Source organism: Tenrec ecaudatus, chromosome 5 (genome assembly GCF_050624435.1).
Source record: "Tenrec ecaudatus isolate mTenEca1 chromosome 5, mTenEca1.hap1, whole genome shotgun sequence".
Lineage (NCBI taxonomy): Eukaryota > Metazoa > Chordata > Mammalia > Afrosoricida > Tenrecidae > Tenrec > Tenrec ecaudatus.
The window spans coordinates 63,116,508-63,129,256 of record NC_134534.1 but is presented as its reverse complement, the minus strand read 5'-3'; the positions used below and the strand labels follow the sequence as shown (position 1 = coordinate 63,129,256).

The window sequence follows — 12,749 nt, the reverse complement described above, 5'->3', positions numbered from 1 at the left end:
TCTCTCCCTATTCTCTATGATTTTACTAAAATCTTTATATTTCTCAACTTTACAATTGCATTTACTAAAGCGGTGATTAGTTGTGAGGGGTGACTTCCCCTACAATTATCATTTAGTTAAAGAACAAAATGACCAAAGATGACAAGACTCTAAATTAATCAAATTAATATCATAGCAGGTTGAACTGCTGTATTTTTAATTGTTGAACTTGGGCATTCTTTAAAGGTGGCCCTGTTGAGAGCTCATGCCGGAGAACACTTACTTCTTGGAGCCACAAAGCGATCCATGGTGTATAAAGATATTTTGCTTTTGGGTAAGTTTTGTTTATTTGGGGGGAAGAAGTTATACTCTTTTTTTTCTTACAATACTATACAAACCCTTTTCTGTACAGAGCAGGTATTTACAAATATTTTTAAATGACCAAAGATCTAATTTAATTGATTATACCCTCATTGAAACTTTACTTTTTCTTGCACTAATTCCAGAGAAGTTTGGGAAAGTTTGGAAAGAATGCATTGAGCTGATTAGCATGTATGTAGACCTAAAAAAGAAAGGAAGAAAGTATGTTTCTCAATAAACAATTTTGAAACATGTTCAAATTAGATCAGAATAAAGAATTGGTGATTTGCATGATCATGTTATGATTAATGGAGTTCTGTTTGGCTTTGATTTATTCCCTCTTAGCTTCATAATTTTAAAATATATTTATGAAAAATATGTATTTTTCCATAAACATTATTTATTGTTGTTGAGACTACATATATATCTATATACAGTAAAATGAACACCAAATTAGCAATTTCTATTTTAATATTTAGTGACATGATCCTACTTCTCGGTTGTGCACTCATGATAGCCTTTGCATTTCGAGTTATTTGTAACATGACGCTCTGCCCTCATTGATTTAAATTCACATTCCATTATGGCTCCTGCCTAACCTCTGGAGTAGCTGTTGTCAGTTGAATCTCACATAGATAGTTCTTTAAAAAGCACAATGCTTAAAGCAGACTAGTTTTTTTTTAATACATCATTTTATTGGGGGCTCTGATAGCTCATAACAATCCATATATCAATTGCATCAAACACATTTGTTCATATGTACATTCTTTCCAAAACAAGGCAGGCTAGTTTTGGCTAATTAGGTTAAGTAACTGTTCTGTTTTAAGATTGATTTAGGGACTATTTTATTGGCGGTTTAAAATGTTTATTAGGAGAATAGTTTCAAAGGCTCATTCACCTTCAGTACTACAGGAATTCTAGAATCGATGACAATGTGAATATGTGTTCTGCATTTATCCTCTTTTGATCATGATTCTTTTATGGACGCTTTGATGAGAATTTCAGTAATGGTAGTTGGACATAATATGGTTCATCTGGTCTCATTGAAAGGAGTAAAATGTTCACCAAGGCAACCCATTTCTTTCTTTTTTTAAAAAAAATTATTTTATTGGAGGCTCGTACCACTCTTATCACAATCCATCCATCCATCCATCCATTCATTGTGTCAAGCACATTTGCGCATTGTTGCCATCATCATTTTCAAAACATGTTCTTTCTACTTGAGCCCTTGGTATCAGCTCCTCATTTTCTCCCCCCTCCCTCATGAACCCTTGATAATTTATAAAGTATTATTATTTTGTCATGTCTTACAACTGATTGATGTCTTCTACTTTCACCCACTTTTCTGTTGTTCATCCCCCAGAAAGGGGGACCAATTTGTAAGGTAGAATTGGGGTCCTGATAGTGGGGGAGGGGAGCATTAAAGAACAAGAGAAAATGTGTATGTTTCATCGGTGCTATATTGCACCTTGACTGGCTTATCTCCTCCCCATGATCCTTCTGTAAGGGGATGTCCAATTGCCTACAGATGGGCTATGGATCTCCACTCTGCACTCCCCCCATTCACAATGACATGATTTTTTTGTTCTTTGCTGCCTGATACCTGATTCTGTCGATACCTCATGATCACACAGGCTGGTGTGCTTCTTCCAAGAGGGCTTTGTTGCTTCATATCCTCCTCGATTCCTAACTTTCCTTGTTTTTCTGTTGCCCCAATAGAGAGAGACTTCTGTGACCTGACCAGTTTCAAAATTGTAATCCCTGAGGCACTACGTAACTGCATAGGAGGTAGAGCAGGAGCGCTAAAAACAGCTCTTTAAACCACCAGAGAATCAATCTCATGAAGTACACAGTTGTATATAAGCACCCCAGGGGCTACTTTGTTAGTATTATAATTATATTTATCACACAGCTTTTATGAATTCAACTTTCCACAAATGTACAGTATATTGACAGCAATTACAGTGGTCAGTTGTATACCCTCCCCTTAATCAAGGGGATTTTCCCACTACCATTAACCTCACCCTCCCGCTTCCCTCTTATCTCTGATAGTCATGAATCCACTTTGGACTTTATCCAAGTGGCCTCCAAAACATTCCAGAAATATTCCATGATCTTTTAAATCCATTTTTTCCATGAAAAATTTAAATTTAATGATTAAATTACATACATTTATTAACCTTTGGATTTTTCTCTTTTTTCAAAATCATTTTATTTGGAGTTAATACAGATATCGTATCATTCTATCATCCAATCACAGCAAGCACAATTATTACCACAATTAGTATTAAAACATTCTTTTCCTTCCATTTGAAGCCCTCTTGTGCGCTCGCCTAGTCTTGCCTGTTTATCTAAATGGAAGCATACAGTGTTTGTCTTTGTGTGATTGTTTATTTTGATCAGCATAATATCTTCTAGCTCCATCTAAATTGTAGCCTGTAGCAAGTCTTCATTTCTTCTATTGGCTGAGCATTGTTCCATTGAATGTGTGTACTGAATATCACAATTCTTTGGATGGGTGTTTAAGGTGTTTTCATCTTTTTCCTATTATGAAATGTGCTTTAATGAACACTGGTGTAGAAATCTTTTTCAGTCTCTGCTTTCAAGTGTTTTAAATATTTGCCTACAAAAAGTGGGATTGCTGGGTCATCTAATAGTTCGAATTTTAGGGGTTTTGGGGGTTTTGTTTTTTTGAAACACTACCATACTGTTTTTCACAATGGCAGTACCTAACAGTGAACAAGGGTTCTAATTTCCCTACCTTCCCCAATATGTTCTTTTTTGTTTTTATTTGTTTGTTTTTCATCTTAATCATTCTTGTGGGAGCTACATGGTACCTCACAGTATGGTTTTGCTTTAGATAGCTCCTGTGGATAATAATACTGAATATCTACTGTGCCCTAAATGACATAATCGACTCAGTGGCAGTGAGTTTTTGAAACAGGCCATTTTAGATACAATTAAGGATATATTTTAAAAGCACATTGCCATGGAGTTGATTCCCGCTCCCAGAAACCCTGTGGAGGTTTCAGCTGCTGCCATCTTTGCGGGAGCAAAGAGCCTCGTTCTCTCCTCCAACACTGAGGTTGCAGTCCAACACGTATAAGAAGCACCAGCAGAGCTCTGCTTTCTCTATATAGGAATACACTTAGCTAGTGTGATTCAATTCCAATTCAGTTAGCATTGAGTCAACTGACAGTGACCTCATGAGTTTTGGAGTGGGACTGTGCTTAGTAGGGTCATTAATGCCTAACTGAGTCGAGAGGTGGAGCATCAGAACTTTCTTCTGATGCACCTGTGGGTGAACTTTCAGCATGTTACTCATTTGCATTACATAGGTGTTATCAATCAAAACCTTTTAACTTCCAGGCTCCCCATAAGCTCTTGGGAAGAAAGGCCTACTTTCCTTTAAAAAAGAAAAGCAGCCTAGGATCCTATGCTACACAAGTCCACCTGGGCCTATATGCTGTGGCCATGAGTCAGAACTGGTTCACAGCAACTGGACTAGTGTGATCTCATTTCCCATGCCATGCCATGAAAGTTAACAACAACAACACATGTGCCAGTGGAGAAAAATTCCTGATAGTATTAGGAGTGGCTTAGGAACAAGGATTGAGTGGTAGGTACAATGGTGGGGAAATGCCCAGGAAAAGTTTCTGTCTTCATTAAATACTTACTCCAATTCCTCCAGTGCACACACTGCACAATTTTTTTACTCATAAAATCAATCTCTTGTTTAGAGAGTTGAAGACGACTCTAATGCTTACGGGAACCTTAGCCCTTCCTTGGCTCCCTCAAAATAAGTACTAGATTATTTATTCTAATTTTTTCAAGATGTTTTGTCTCCAAATAAAACAAATAAAAGTAATACAACAATATTAAAAATTTTAATACTTACTATGTAGAATGCATCATGTAATGTATTTGACATGCTTACCTGTTATCTCATGGGATCGGCACAGTAATATTAGGGGTAGGCACAACCACTTTCCACTTATATTTCTAATATAGACACTGGGTTTTCTAAAGTCCCAAAGCACGTAAAAGACAACCAAGATTGCAAACCGTGTAACGTTACTTTGAAGACCAGGCTCTTAAATTCAATTTTAAACTTCTTTGTAAATCTAAAGTCTTAATAAACATCTACAGCATGGTTCTCATTATAGATCTAAATATACTATAACAAAAGAAAAACAAAATTCAGTAAATTCAGTTTGCAATTCTTAGTTGTTTTTGTGAATATTTAAGATAAAATATTCATAAGAATGCACACATTTTATGTTATGATTGCTTTTGTGAATGCTGTTGTCCTGAAGATCTATGGCTGCATTTTAAAAAAAGAAGAAAAGTCAGAAGACTGTGCTTTTAAAATTTTTTATGAAATGCCAATTTAACTGGTACTTTAGAAGTGTAATTGTCACCACAGTGTAAGTAGATTAAGTTAGCAATATCTTTAAGGCTTTAGTAGTCTGGCTCTGAATTTCCTTGTATTCACCAGGTTAAAATGGTCATCCTACCTTTATTTAAAGCAACTCCGGAAAATGGAATTTACTATTTAAATGAGGCATTTAATGTGAATAAATGTGCTCATTTAAAAAAAAGCTGCTGCTTTAGTTAGATTTGTTAAAATTGTCCCTAAATATTGTTTATACCTGCATTCACGTAGAGTACAGATGAAATATTTTTAATCTATTGGGAGCAAGAAAAATTCTTTTGATTTTGTATTATGTTCATTAATGAGACACTAATAGATGACTGACATAATGGAAAGCTAATCATTATATTATATTTTCCCTTGTCAATTATTAGCTTGTTATTAGTCTGTACTTTAGTCTTATCACTAGCGAAAGAAGCTGTTAAAATGCATGTGATCAGATTATCAATGTTATTGATCCTTTAAGTGTTCTTAAGAAGTTTTGCTAATGCAACCATTTATCCTGAGAGGAATCACTATCGCTATACCTTCCAGGGAAGACTATGTTTAAAATTGGGTTGTAACAATTGAAACAACTCCTGACACTATATTGTGTGGGAGGAGTGACTTTATTTATTTATTTATTCTAGGAAACAACTATGTTATTCACCGTAACAGCTGTGAAGTGGAGATAAGCCGTGTGGCCAATCGGATTCTAGATGAGCTAGTCCGGCCATTTCAAGAAATTCAGATTGATGACAATGAATATGCTTGCTTGAAGGCAATTGTATTTTTTGACCCAGGTTTGTTTTTAAAGCTCCTTAGACAAATAGACATAATGAAAATTGAACTATTTTTATTTAATGTTGAAATATGTTGCTCTCATACTATACTTAGATTAAATCTGTGGATTCCTCGTGTTCTTTTATTAGACGCAAAAGGGCTAAGTGACCCGGTAAAAATCAAGAACATGCGATTCCAAGTTCAGATTAGCCTGGAAGACTACATCAATGACCGGCAGTACGACTCCCGCGGCAGGTTTGGGGAGCTGCTGCTGCTGCTGCCGACGCTGCAGAGCATCACCTGGCAAATGATCGAGCAAATACAGTTTGTGAAACTTTTGGGGATGGTGAAAATTGACAATCTCCTCCAGGAAATGTTACTGGGTGGTGAGTATCTTCAAGAATTTCCATTTTATTTAATCTGAGGACTTTGGAGAACATTTGACCTACTTGGCCTATACTTATTTTAAGCATCTGACCTGCTTTGTCCATATTTGTTTACTTTAAAAGTTGCTGGGTGTTCGGACTTTTTTTTTTACCTCCCTGCATTTTTTTTTAACATTCCAAAAGTCTGTAAGACATATCAGATGCAGTCAAAAATGTTTGGCTTACACCGACCCCGACCCCAACCCCAGTTGGTCTTCTTATTAGTCTTCCCTATCGTTGTACAACACACGTCCTCTGACTTCAATTTCCAGACCCTTGAAAATATGAAAATAGGGATTTATTAGCTAATTTAGGAACCATTGAAGATTATATTATGCACTTCACACATATGTTGACGCCTAGACCCTTTAGAGCTTTACTCTCCCCCACCCCCTCCAGAAATCAAGTCCATGGCCATCAAGTTGATTCCAGCTTATAATAATCTTATATTGAGTTGCTGAGACTGTAAATTCTTACTAGAACAAAGAGCCTACTTCTACTTGTAAAAGGCAGTTGTGGGTTTGAACTGCCAGCCTTGCAGGCAGCAGGCCACTGCCTAACCAACAGTGTCACCAGGGCTCCTTTTAAGCTTTATAATATAACCTATAACTAACTATATGCAGTTAGTGTCTTAATCATGAGCAATTAATTGATACAAAAGAGTGAGGGGGAAATGCGATTTCATTTCATTGCTGTAAATGTCATGAATAAGTGGTTAAACCATTTATGTTGAGTTCTAATATAAATAGAATTTTCTTTTAAAATCACTTTATTTGTTTTTAGTTTTTTGGTGCCTAATATGTTCCTAATGGTATCTTTCTGAAATAAAGGTTGTCTATGCTATTAGAGTGATCTCAAACACTATAAACTTGAGGTAAGTGATTCTTGGAATTGCCTTAACGCAGGCAACAAACCTAATGATTCCAGGAAGCCGCACACAAGGTCCATTATTAATATACAACATAATATGATGCAACATTAATCTAGCCAGTGTATAGTGAGGGCTGACATTGTCCTTAAAATGGTAGTGGTTCCATTACTTTATTTTTGAATTCCCAAAAAGCACTTTGCAAAAATGGCAATTTTCAGACTGTCAATCAAAGGATTTAATCCAAGATAAATGTGTCTTCCTGATTGAGCATTGCTAACACAAGCCTCTCCGTGTTGTTTGTAGGCGCTTCCACTGACGCTAGCCATCTCCATCACCCCGTGCACCCACATTTGTCTCAAGATCCATTAACTGGACAGACGGTACTCATAAGTTCCATGTCAACACTTGTTCATCCAGATCAAATCTGTAAGTGTCTGAGTCACCTTCCATCAGTAGTATTTCTTAAACTTATTTATGTGAGAAAACGTAGAAGATGAGAGAATCTATTACGTTATCAATAAAGAATCTTACAGGCTGTCCTCGCTTTCGATGGCATCGTGTGACCCTAACAATTACCATTCAACGTGAAATCCCGCAAACAAATCCTAATAGCGACTGTGAAAAAGATTGCTGGGATTTTTGACCGTGTTGGTCAAAACATTACAAGCTCGCTCACCTTGAGATTCGCCTTGTGCATTGTTGTTGTGAAGGGCCATCTGTCTACTTGATTCTGAATCCTCACAATGGTGGAGCTGACACGGTGGAACTGTCCCAGAGGGTTTCCTAAGCTGTTTTGTTCTTTTACCTTTTATTGTCTTTCTTGGGGGTGAAAATTAACAGGGCGAAGTCATTTTTCATTCAACAATTTTACATATTTTGTTTCTTAGCATTGACTGTCACCCTCCCAAGAGAGCCACACTCTTCTCGCTTCTTCCTTTGTCTCTCAGTCCCCATGTCCATGCCTGCCCCTTCCTGCCTTTGTCTCTCACTCCCTGTGCCCGTGCCTGCCCCTTCCTGCCTTTGTCTCTCAGTCCCCATGCCCGCGCCTGCCCCTCCTGCCTTGCAGCTTTGATCCGGAACACACGCTGTCTTGTACAACTGACTGTTCTGAGGAGAATATTCCTTCTTAGTGTTAGGGCTCAATATCGTTGGAGTTTTTTTATGAGGTTTAGTTTCACTCCATGTTTTTCTCCCATTCCAGCTGGGTCTTTCGTTGTAATCCTGGGTCAGAATGGTCAGCAGTGTTAGTCCAACACCATCTAGACTGGGGTTGGGTGGTCTACCTGCTCCCGGCCATCTGTGATTTTCTCCCATTTCTTTGCTTCAGAGAGGAGAGATCCGTAATTCCAAATTCCGTCACAGAAGGCTGCTGACAAGTTTCTACAACCCTACTCATTACTCACCAGGGTAGTGTGAACAATGTCTTTGCATGTGATGTTAGGCCAATCGACCTAGATTTCTGTCACAACTATGGTCCTAACTCCCAAAACCTAATTCCTTATCCCCTCAAGGTATTTGATGATGGTCCAGAATGTCCAGGACTTTGGTTCTTAAATGGTCTAGTATGGTCTCTAGGTTCTAACTTTAGGACCTCCAGTTGGGAAGTGTGGTCAAAGGTAGTGGTTGACCCCATTGGCTGAATTAAGCCCACCTGGCATATTTTGGGCCCGTGCCCTGGATCCTGTTTCAAACATATCCATGAGAATTAATTTAATGTGAAGCTTCTTGCTGGTCTTATTTCCTCTGAGACATCTCAGCCTTGTTTGTGTCTGCATGTTCCCTTCCCTTCGCACAGTTTCCTGTCCTGCATATTTAGGGACCAAAATGACAGCAGTGTCTAAGTTTACTTTTTCATGGCCAATGATTTCTTATAAATCTCCATTTACTTTGGGTTAACATTTTATTTGCAGTGTTATTATTGTTTGTTTCTTTGATTGACCCTCATCTTTCTGTGCCAGTTTTTTTCTTCTGCAAGTGTTTATGTTGGTAAGGCATCAGGTGGATTTAATGCTGGGAGATAAAGAGGCACCACAGCAATGCATTTGCTGCCATTGCTTGTCTTGAAAAAACAAGCACCGATTTTGAACGAAGTGACTTAATCGGTCACTCATGAGAATGCGCATCTGTTATATATGTAGTGAAATATAGTGTCAAGTCAGCCATCAGTTTAGTACTTTATGATATTTCCCTTTTCAAGCAAGTTACTTAGGAGCCATATGCTTAAGAGTAGGACTAAGTTCTACAGACTTTTCAGTCACTGTGACATTTGAGAGTAACTATGATCTTTCCAAGTAGAATGTCTTGCATTTCTTCCAAAGCACCTTTGGGTGATTCCAATCATAAACCTGTTGTAAGTAGTCAGGCACTTAATATTCTGGACTTTGATAGACTTATGTATAGGTAAGACACCGTGCTAACCAAACTTTAATTATTCGACGGACTGATTATTATGCATTCCTATATTGTTTATGAAATTGATAATAGCTCTTAAAAGCTAATTCTAAAAAGGGTTCTCATGACTCAGTGCTTAAGATCTTGATTGCTAAGAGATGTAAGAGCCCTCAATAAAAGTAGTTTAAAAAAATCAAGTAAAAAAAAAGATTTTGGTTGCTAATCAAAAGATTGACAGTTCAGACTCACCTAGCTGCTCTGCAGCATTAACACTTGACAATTGGGTCTCATAAAATTACAGCTTAGAACATCTCATGGGACGATTCTGCTATGTTATTATTAGTTGAAATAATAACAACAAAAATAATCACAGCTAATTTTAATGCTGTCTCACTCCAAAGTTCATCGGAAAACAAAAATAGTGAGTAAACCTCTTAGTGGTTGGGGTGCAAGGGAAGCTATGTAATGCACTACCATCTCTCACAGTCTGAAACACAATGGATCTTTGTGTAAATTGTGTCTTAAACATAAAGTCCTTTGGGGTTCTCTGAGAGGCAGATATGAAGTTGTTAGGTAAATAGAAATGGTGGAAACAGTATGTCATATAAATACGTGGATTCCAATGTATTTAAAGCATATAACTGTGGGACCAAAGAAAAGTAAAGGAATTGCTGCTCTCTCCGTTTCAGAGATACTCCAGAACAGAGAGTCCAGTCCAGTCCTCCACTAGCTAATCCATGGAATGGTGTTTCTTAGAACTCAGTTATTCATAAACTGGGATAACAAAATACATTCACAACACATTAAGTGATGGGTCTCAACTTGCAAGATAGCTTAACAATTCTGGTGGTGGTTGAATTTTTACTTTTTAAAAGAGTAGTGTTATGTGTTTTGAAAATGTATTTGCTGAGTATAATTTAAGAATCATCTCAACTTCCCCTTTGAGATAATGTATTTAAGAACTATTTGCAAAGGAAATCTTTGCTTTGCTTATTTAATTTGGAATAGTTTGTATTTTATACAAGGCATAAAATACATACAAAAATTAGTAGATATGCTGTTATTCATCCATGTTTTATTTCTTGGTTTTCCCATCATTATTTGAGATCTATCCTAAATATTTTCACATGTTTCTCCACGATGATAATGACGCTCGTGCATAAAAATTCATTGTGCACACATGAAACGTGTGAGTGGGTTGCTTTGTTTGCAAAACTACAAAACTGATAACCTATGCATTATTTGTGCAAAAATTATTAATTCCCTTAAAAACTATTGATGAATAAACCTACACATTTTGTAATGCTTTCATTTAACCATCAATTATTTTCTACCTATAGTTATGTTAGATATTTGGCCTGATGTTTGAATACAAAAATATCCCAAATTTATTTAAAGCACAGAAGAAGTCTTTGCTGATTTTATAAATGGCACAACTTTTCAACAGAAAGAAATAGTTCAAAATATATATCTTTTCCCCTGAATATTCAGGCTCCTTCTTGACTTTGGTAGAGAAGGGAAAAACAAGATGAATTACAGAATAAGGTTGATGTGAGAAAACCATTAATTTTCAGATGTGTTTCACTACAATATAGTTTTCAAAACAGTGAAAAAATATCTTACCCTTCACCCATGCTTTCTATTATGGCTGTGTTAGTTTAGTACACTCTAAATGAAATATGCTTTATTTTAAGTGCATTTTGTGATTTCAAACATTGTGATGCTTGTGTTCTAAAAGTTGGAGAAGCTATCGATGTTTTAATTAGACTAACTTCTTTCTACTGGGTTTGAACTTCTTTCTACTGGGTTTGTGAGAGTGTCAAATACAGATAAGCCCTATGAAGAAAGGCGTTACACACTCTTAAGTGCACAATAAGATTGTGAAGCGTTATCTATTACAGTTTGATGTTTTTGGGGACGTAAGAGGTGTGCATCTCCAATGGGCAGATAATGTGTTTTATAAATCACTACGTTAAATATGCGGATTGAGAAAGTTACACAATATGCCCCGACCTTGTGAAGGGCTTTAATGGCGTTGGTCGGGCTCACAGCATCAGCACTTACAATTCTCTGATTCTTTTCCAGCAGCTCCTGAGACCCCACTTCCTTCCCCCCCACAAGTCTCTGGACAAGAGCAGTACAAAATAACTTCGAACCAAGCTTCAGTGATTTCTCACCAGGCTCTTCCCAAACAAAAACAATTGTGAAAATAGGTTTACTTCCCAACAGCACGGCAGCAATGTGACAAACTTCTCATCTTGAAATAACTCAGGATAATACTTTTGGCAAACCCTTCGCCAAGGCTTCTCCATGGTGCTGTGATAGGAGGGTGCCCTCTTTTTTGTTTATATGCTCATTGCGTTGTTGTATTTTGTTGCCATTGCCTAACACCTTCTGGTGAAACCAATGTGTATCTGAGTTTGGATGTGTTTATATGGCTCATTTTTCTCACTGCCCTTGCACTGCTTTTAAGCCAGTTAAATCTTATGTACTACTTTTATTTGTTGTCTTAATGCTAATTTAATTTTGTAAATAATTGTTTTATCATGATGTGATGCAGAATGAAATGTCCTTTTTTGACTGAGAGGAGCAGATGAGAAATTCCAGGTTAATATAAAATGAACCAAGTCTTTACAAATCATAAACTCACAGAATAGAAAAACAAAGCTGTTTCTGTAGAACAGGATGTATTTTTTTGCACACGAATCAGGATAGAACTGGGCTTCCTAGACTATAAATATTCACAGGAGCACAGAATGTCATCTTTCTTTTCTACTGGTGAGTTTGAACTGCTATGCTTGAGGTTAGAAGCCCAAGTATTAACCCACTGTGCCACCAGGGATCCTTGAATAGACCTCTCTTAAATGTAGAAAACTATGCAGTCATGCCAGGGATAACTATTTCTTGAGGTACAACTGTATTTGAGAACATGTTTAGATTGCAGTATACTTTATGAGTTTGAATACAGGCTAAACTGTAGTAACAAAGATACCCTTAAAACAGCTTAAATAAGAGAGAAATTTGTTTCTCTCTCTCTTGAAGCAAGCTAGATGTAGACATCTGGTTGGCCTGAGTTTAGGGCATGCTCACATCAAGTTCCCAAGGAAACGGGGAGACTTGGCTTTAGTTGGAAGGCCTTTGTCAACAAAAATTATGCTGAAAGACCAATATTGGGAGAATGTTATTATTAACCATTGATATCGGTCATCTACCACATATATTGTCCTATTTAATCTTCCCAACACCCTGTCAGAGAGATTGTGATCTGATCTTTCTCTTTTTAAAATAAATTCAACGTTAGTTCAGAGACTTAACTAGTCCTTAAGCCTAAAGAGGTAGAAAAGTGAGTCCTCATTGACTTTAATAAGAAGAAAATGTTACTGCGGAATGAAAATAAAATGTGTGCTCCTTACTCTGGCTCTTAACTACATGCAAGTCAGTGCTGACTGAATACTATCATGGTATGTGGGCACAACTATATGTAAGTGATGAATGTAAACTATTTCATTATGAATAAGAAACCAAT

General features: G+C 36.9%; 1 protein-coding gene across 1 annotated transcript in view; it reads left to right on the top strand.

The window, feature by feature from the left end:
• Positions 1–11,430, top strand: part of HNF4G (hepatocyte nuclear factor 4 gamma) — a 28,517-nt gene extending 17,087 nt beyond the window's left edge. Inside the window, exons 6-10 of the mRNA XM_075550643.1 lie at positions 226–313; positions 5,404–5,556; positions 5,686–5,922; positions 7,136–7,258; positions 11,309–11,430. Of these exons, the coding sequence (XP_075406758.1) occupies positions 226–313; positions 5,404–5,556; positions 5,686–5,922; positions 7,136–7,258; positions 11,309–11,430 (723 nt within the window). The remainder of the gene's footprint in view (positions 1–225; positions 314–5,403; positions 5,557–5,685; positions 5,923–7,135; positions 7,259–11,308) is intronic.
• The last annotated feature ends 1,319 nt before the right edge of the window (positions 11,431–12,749 follow it).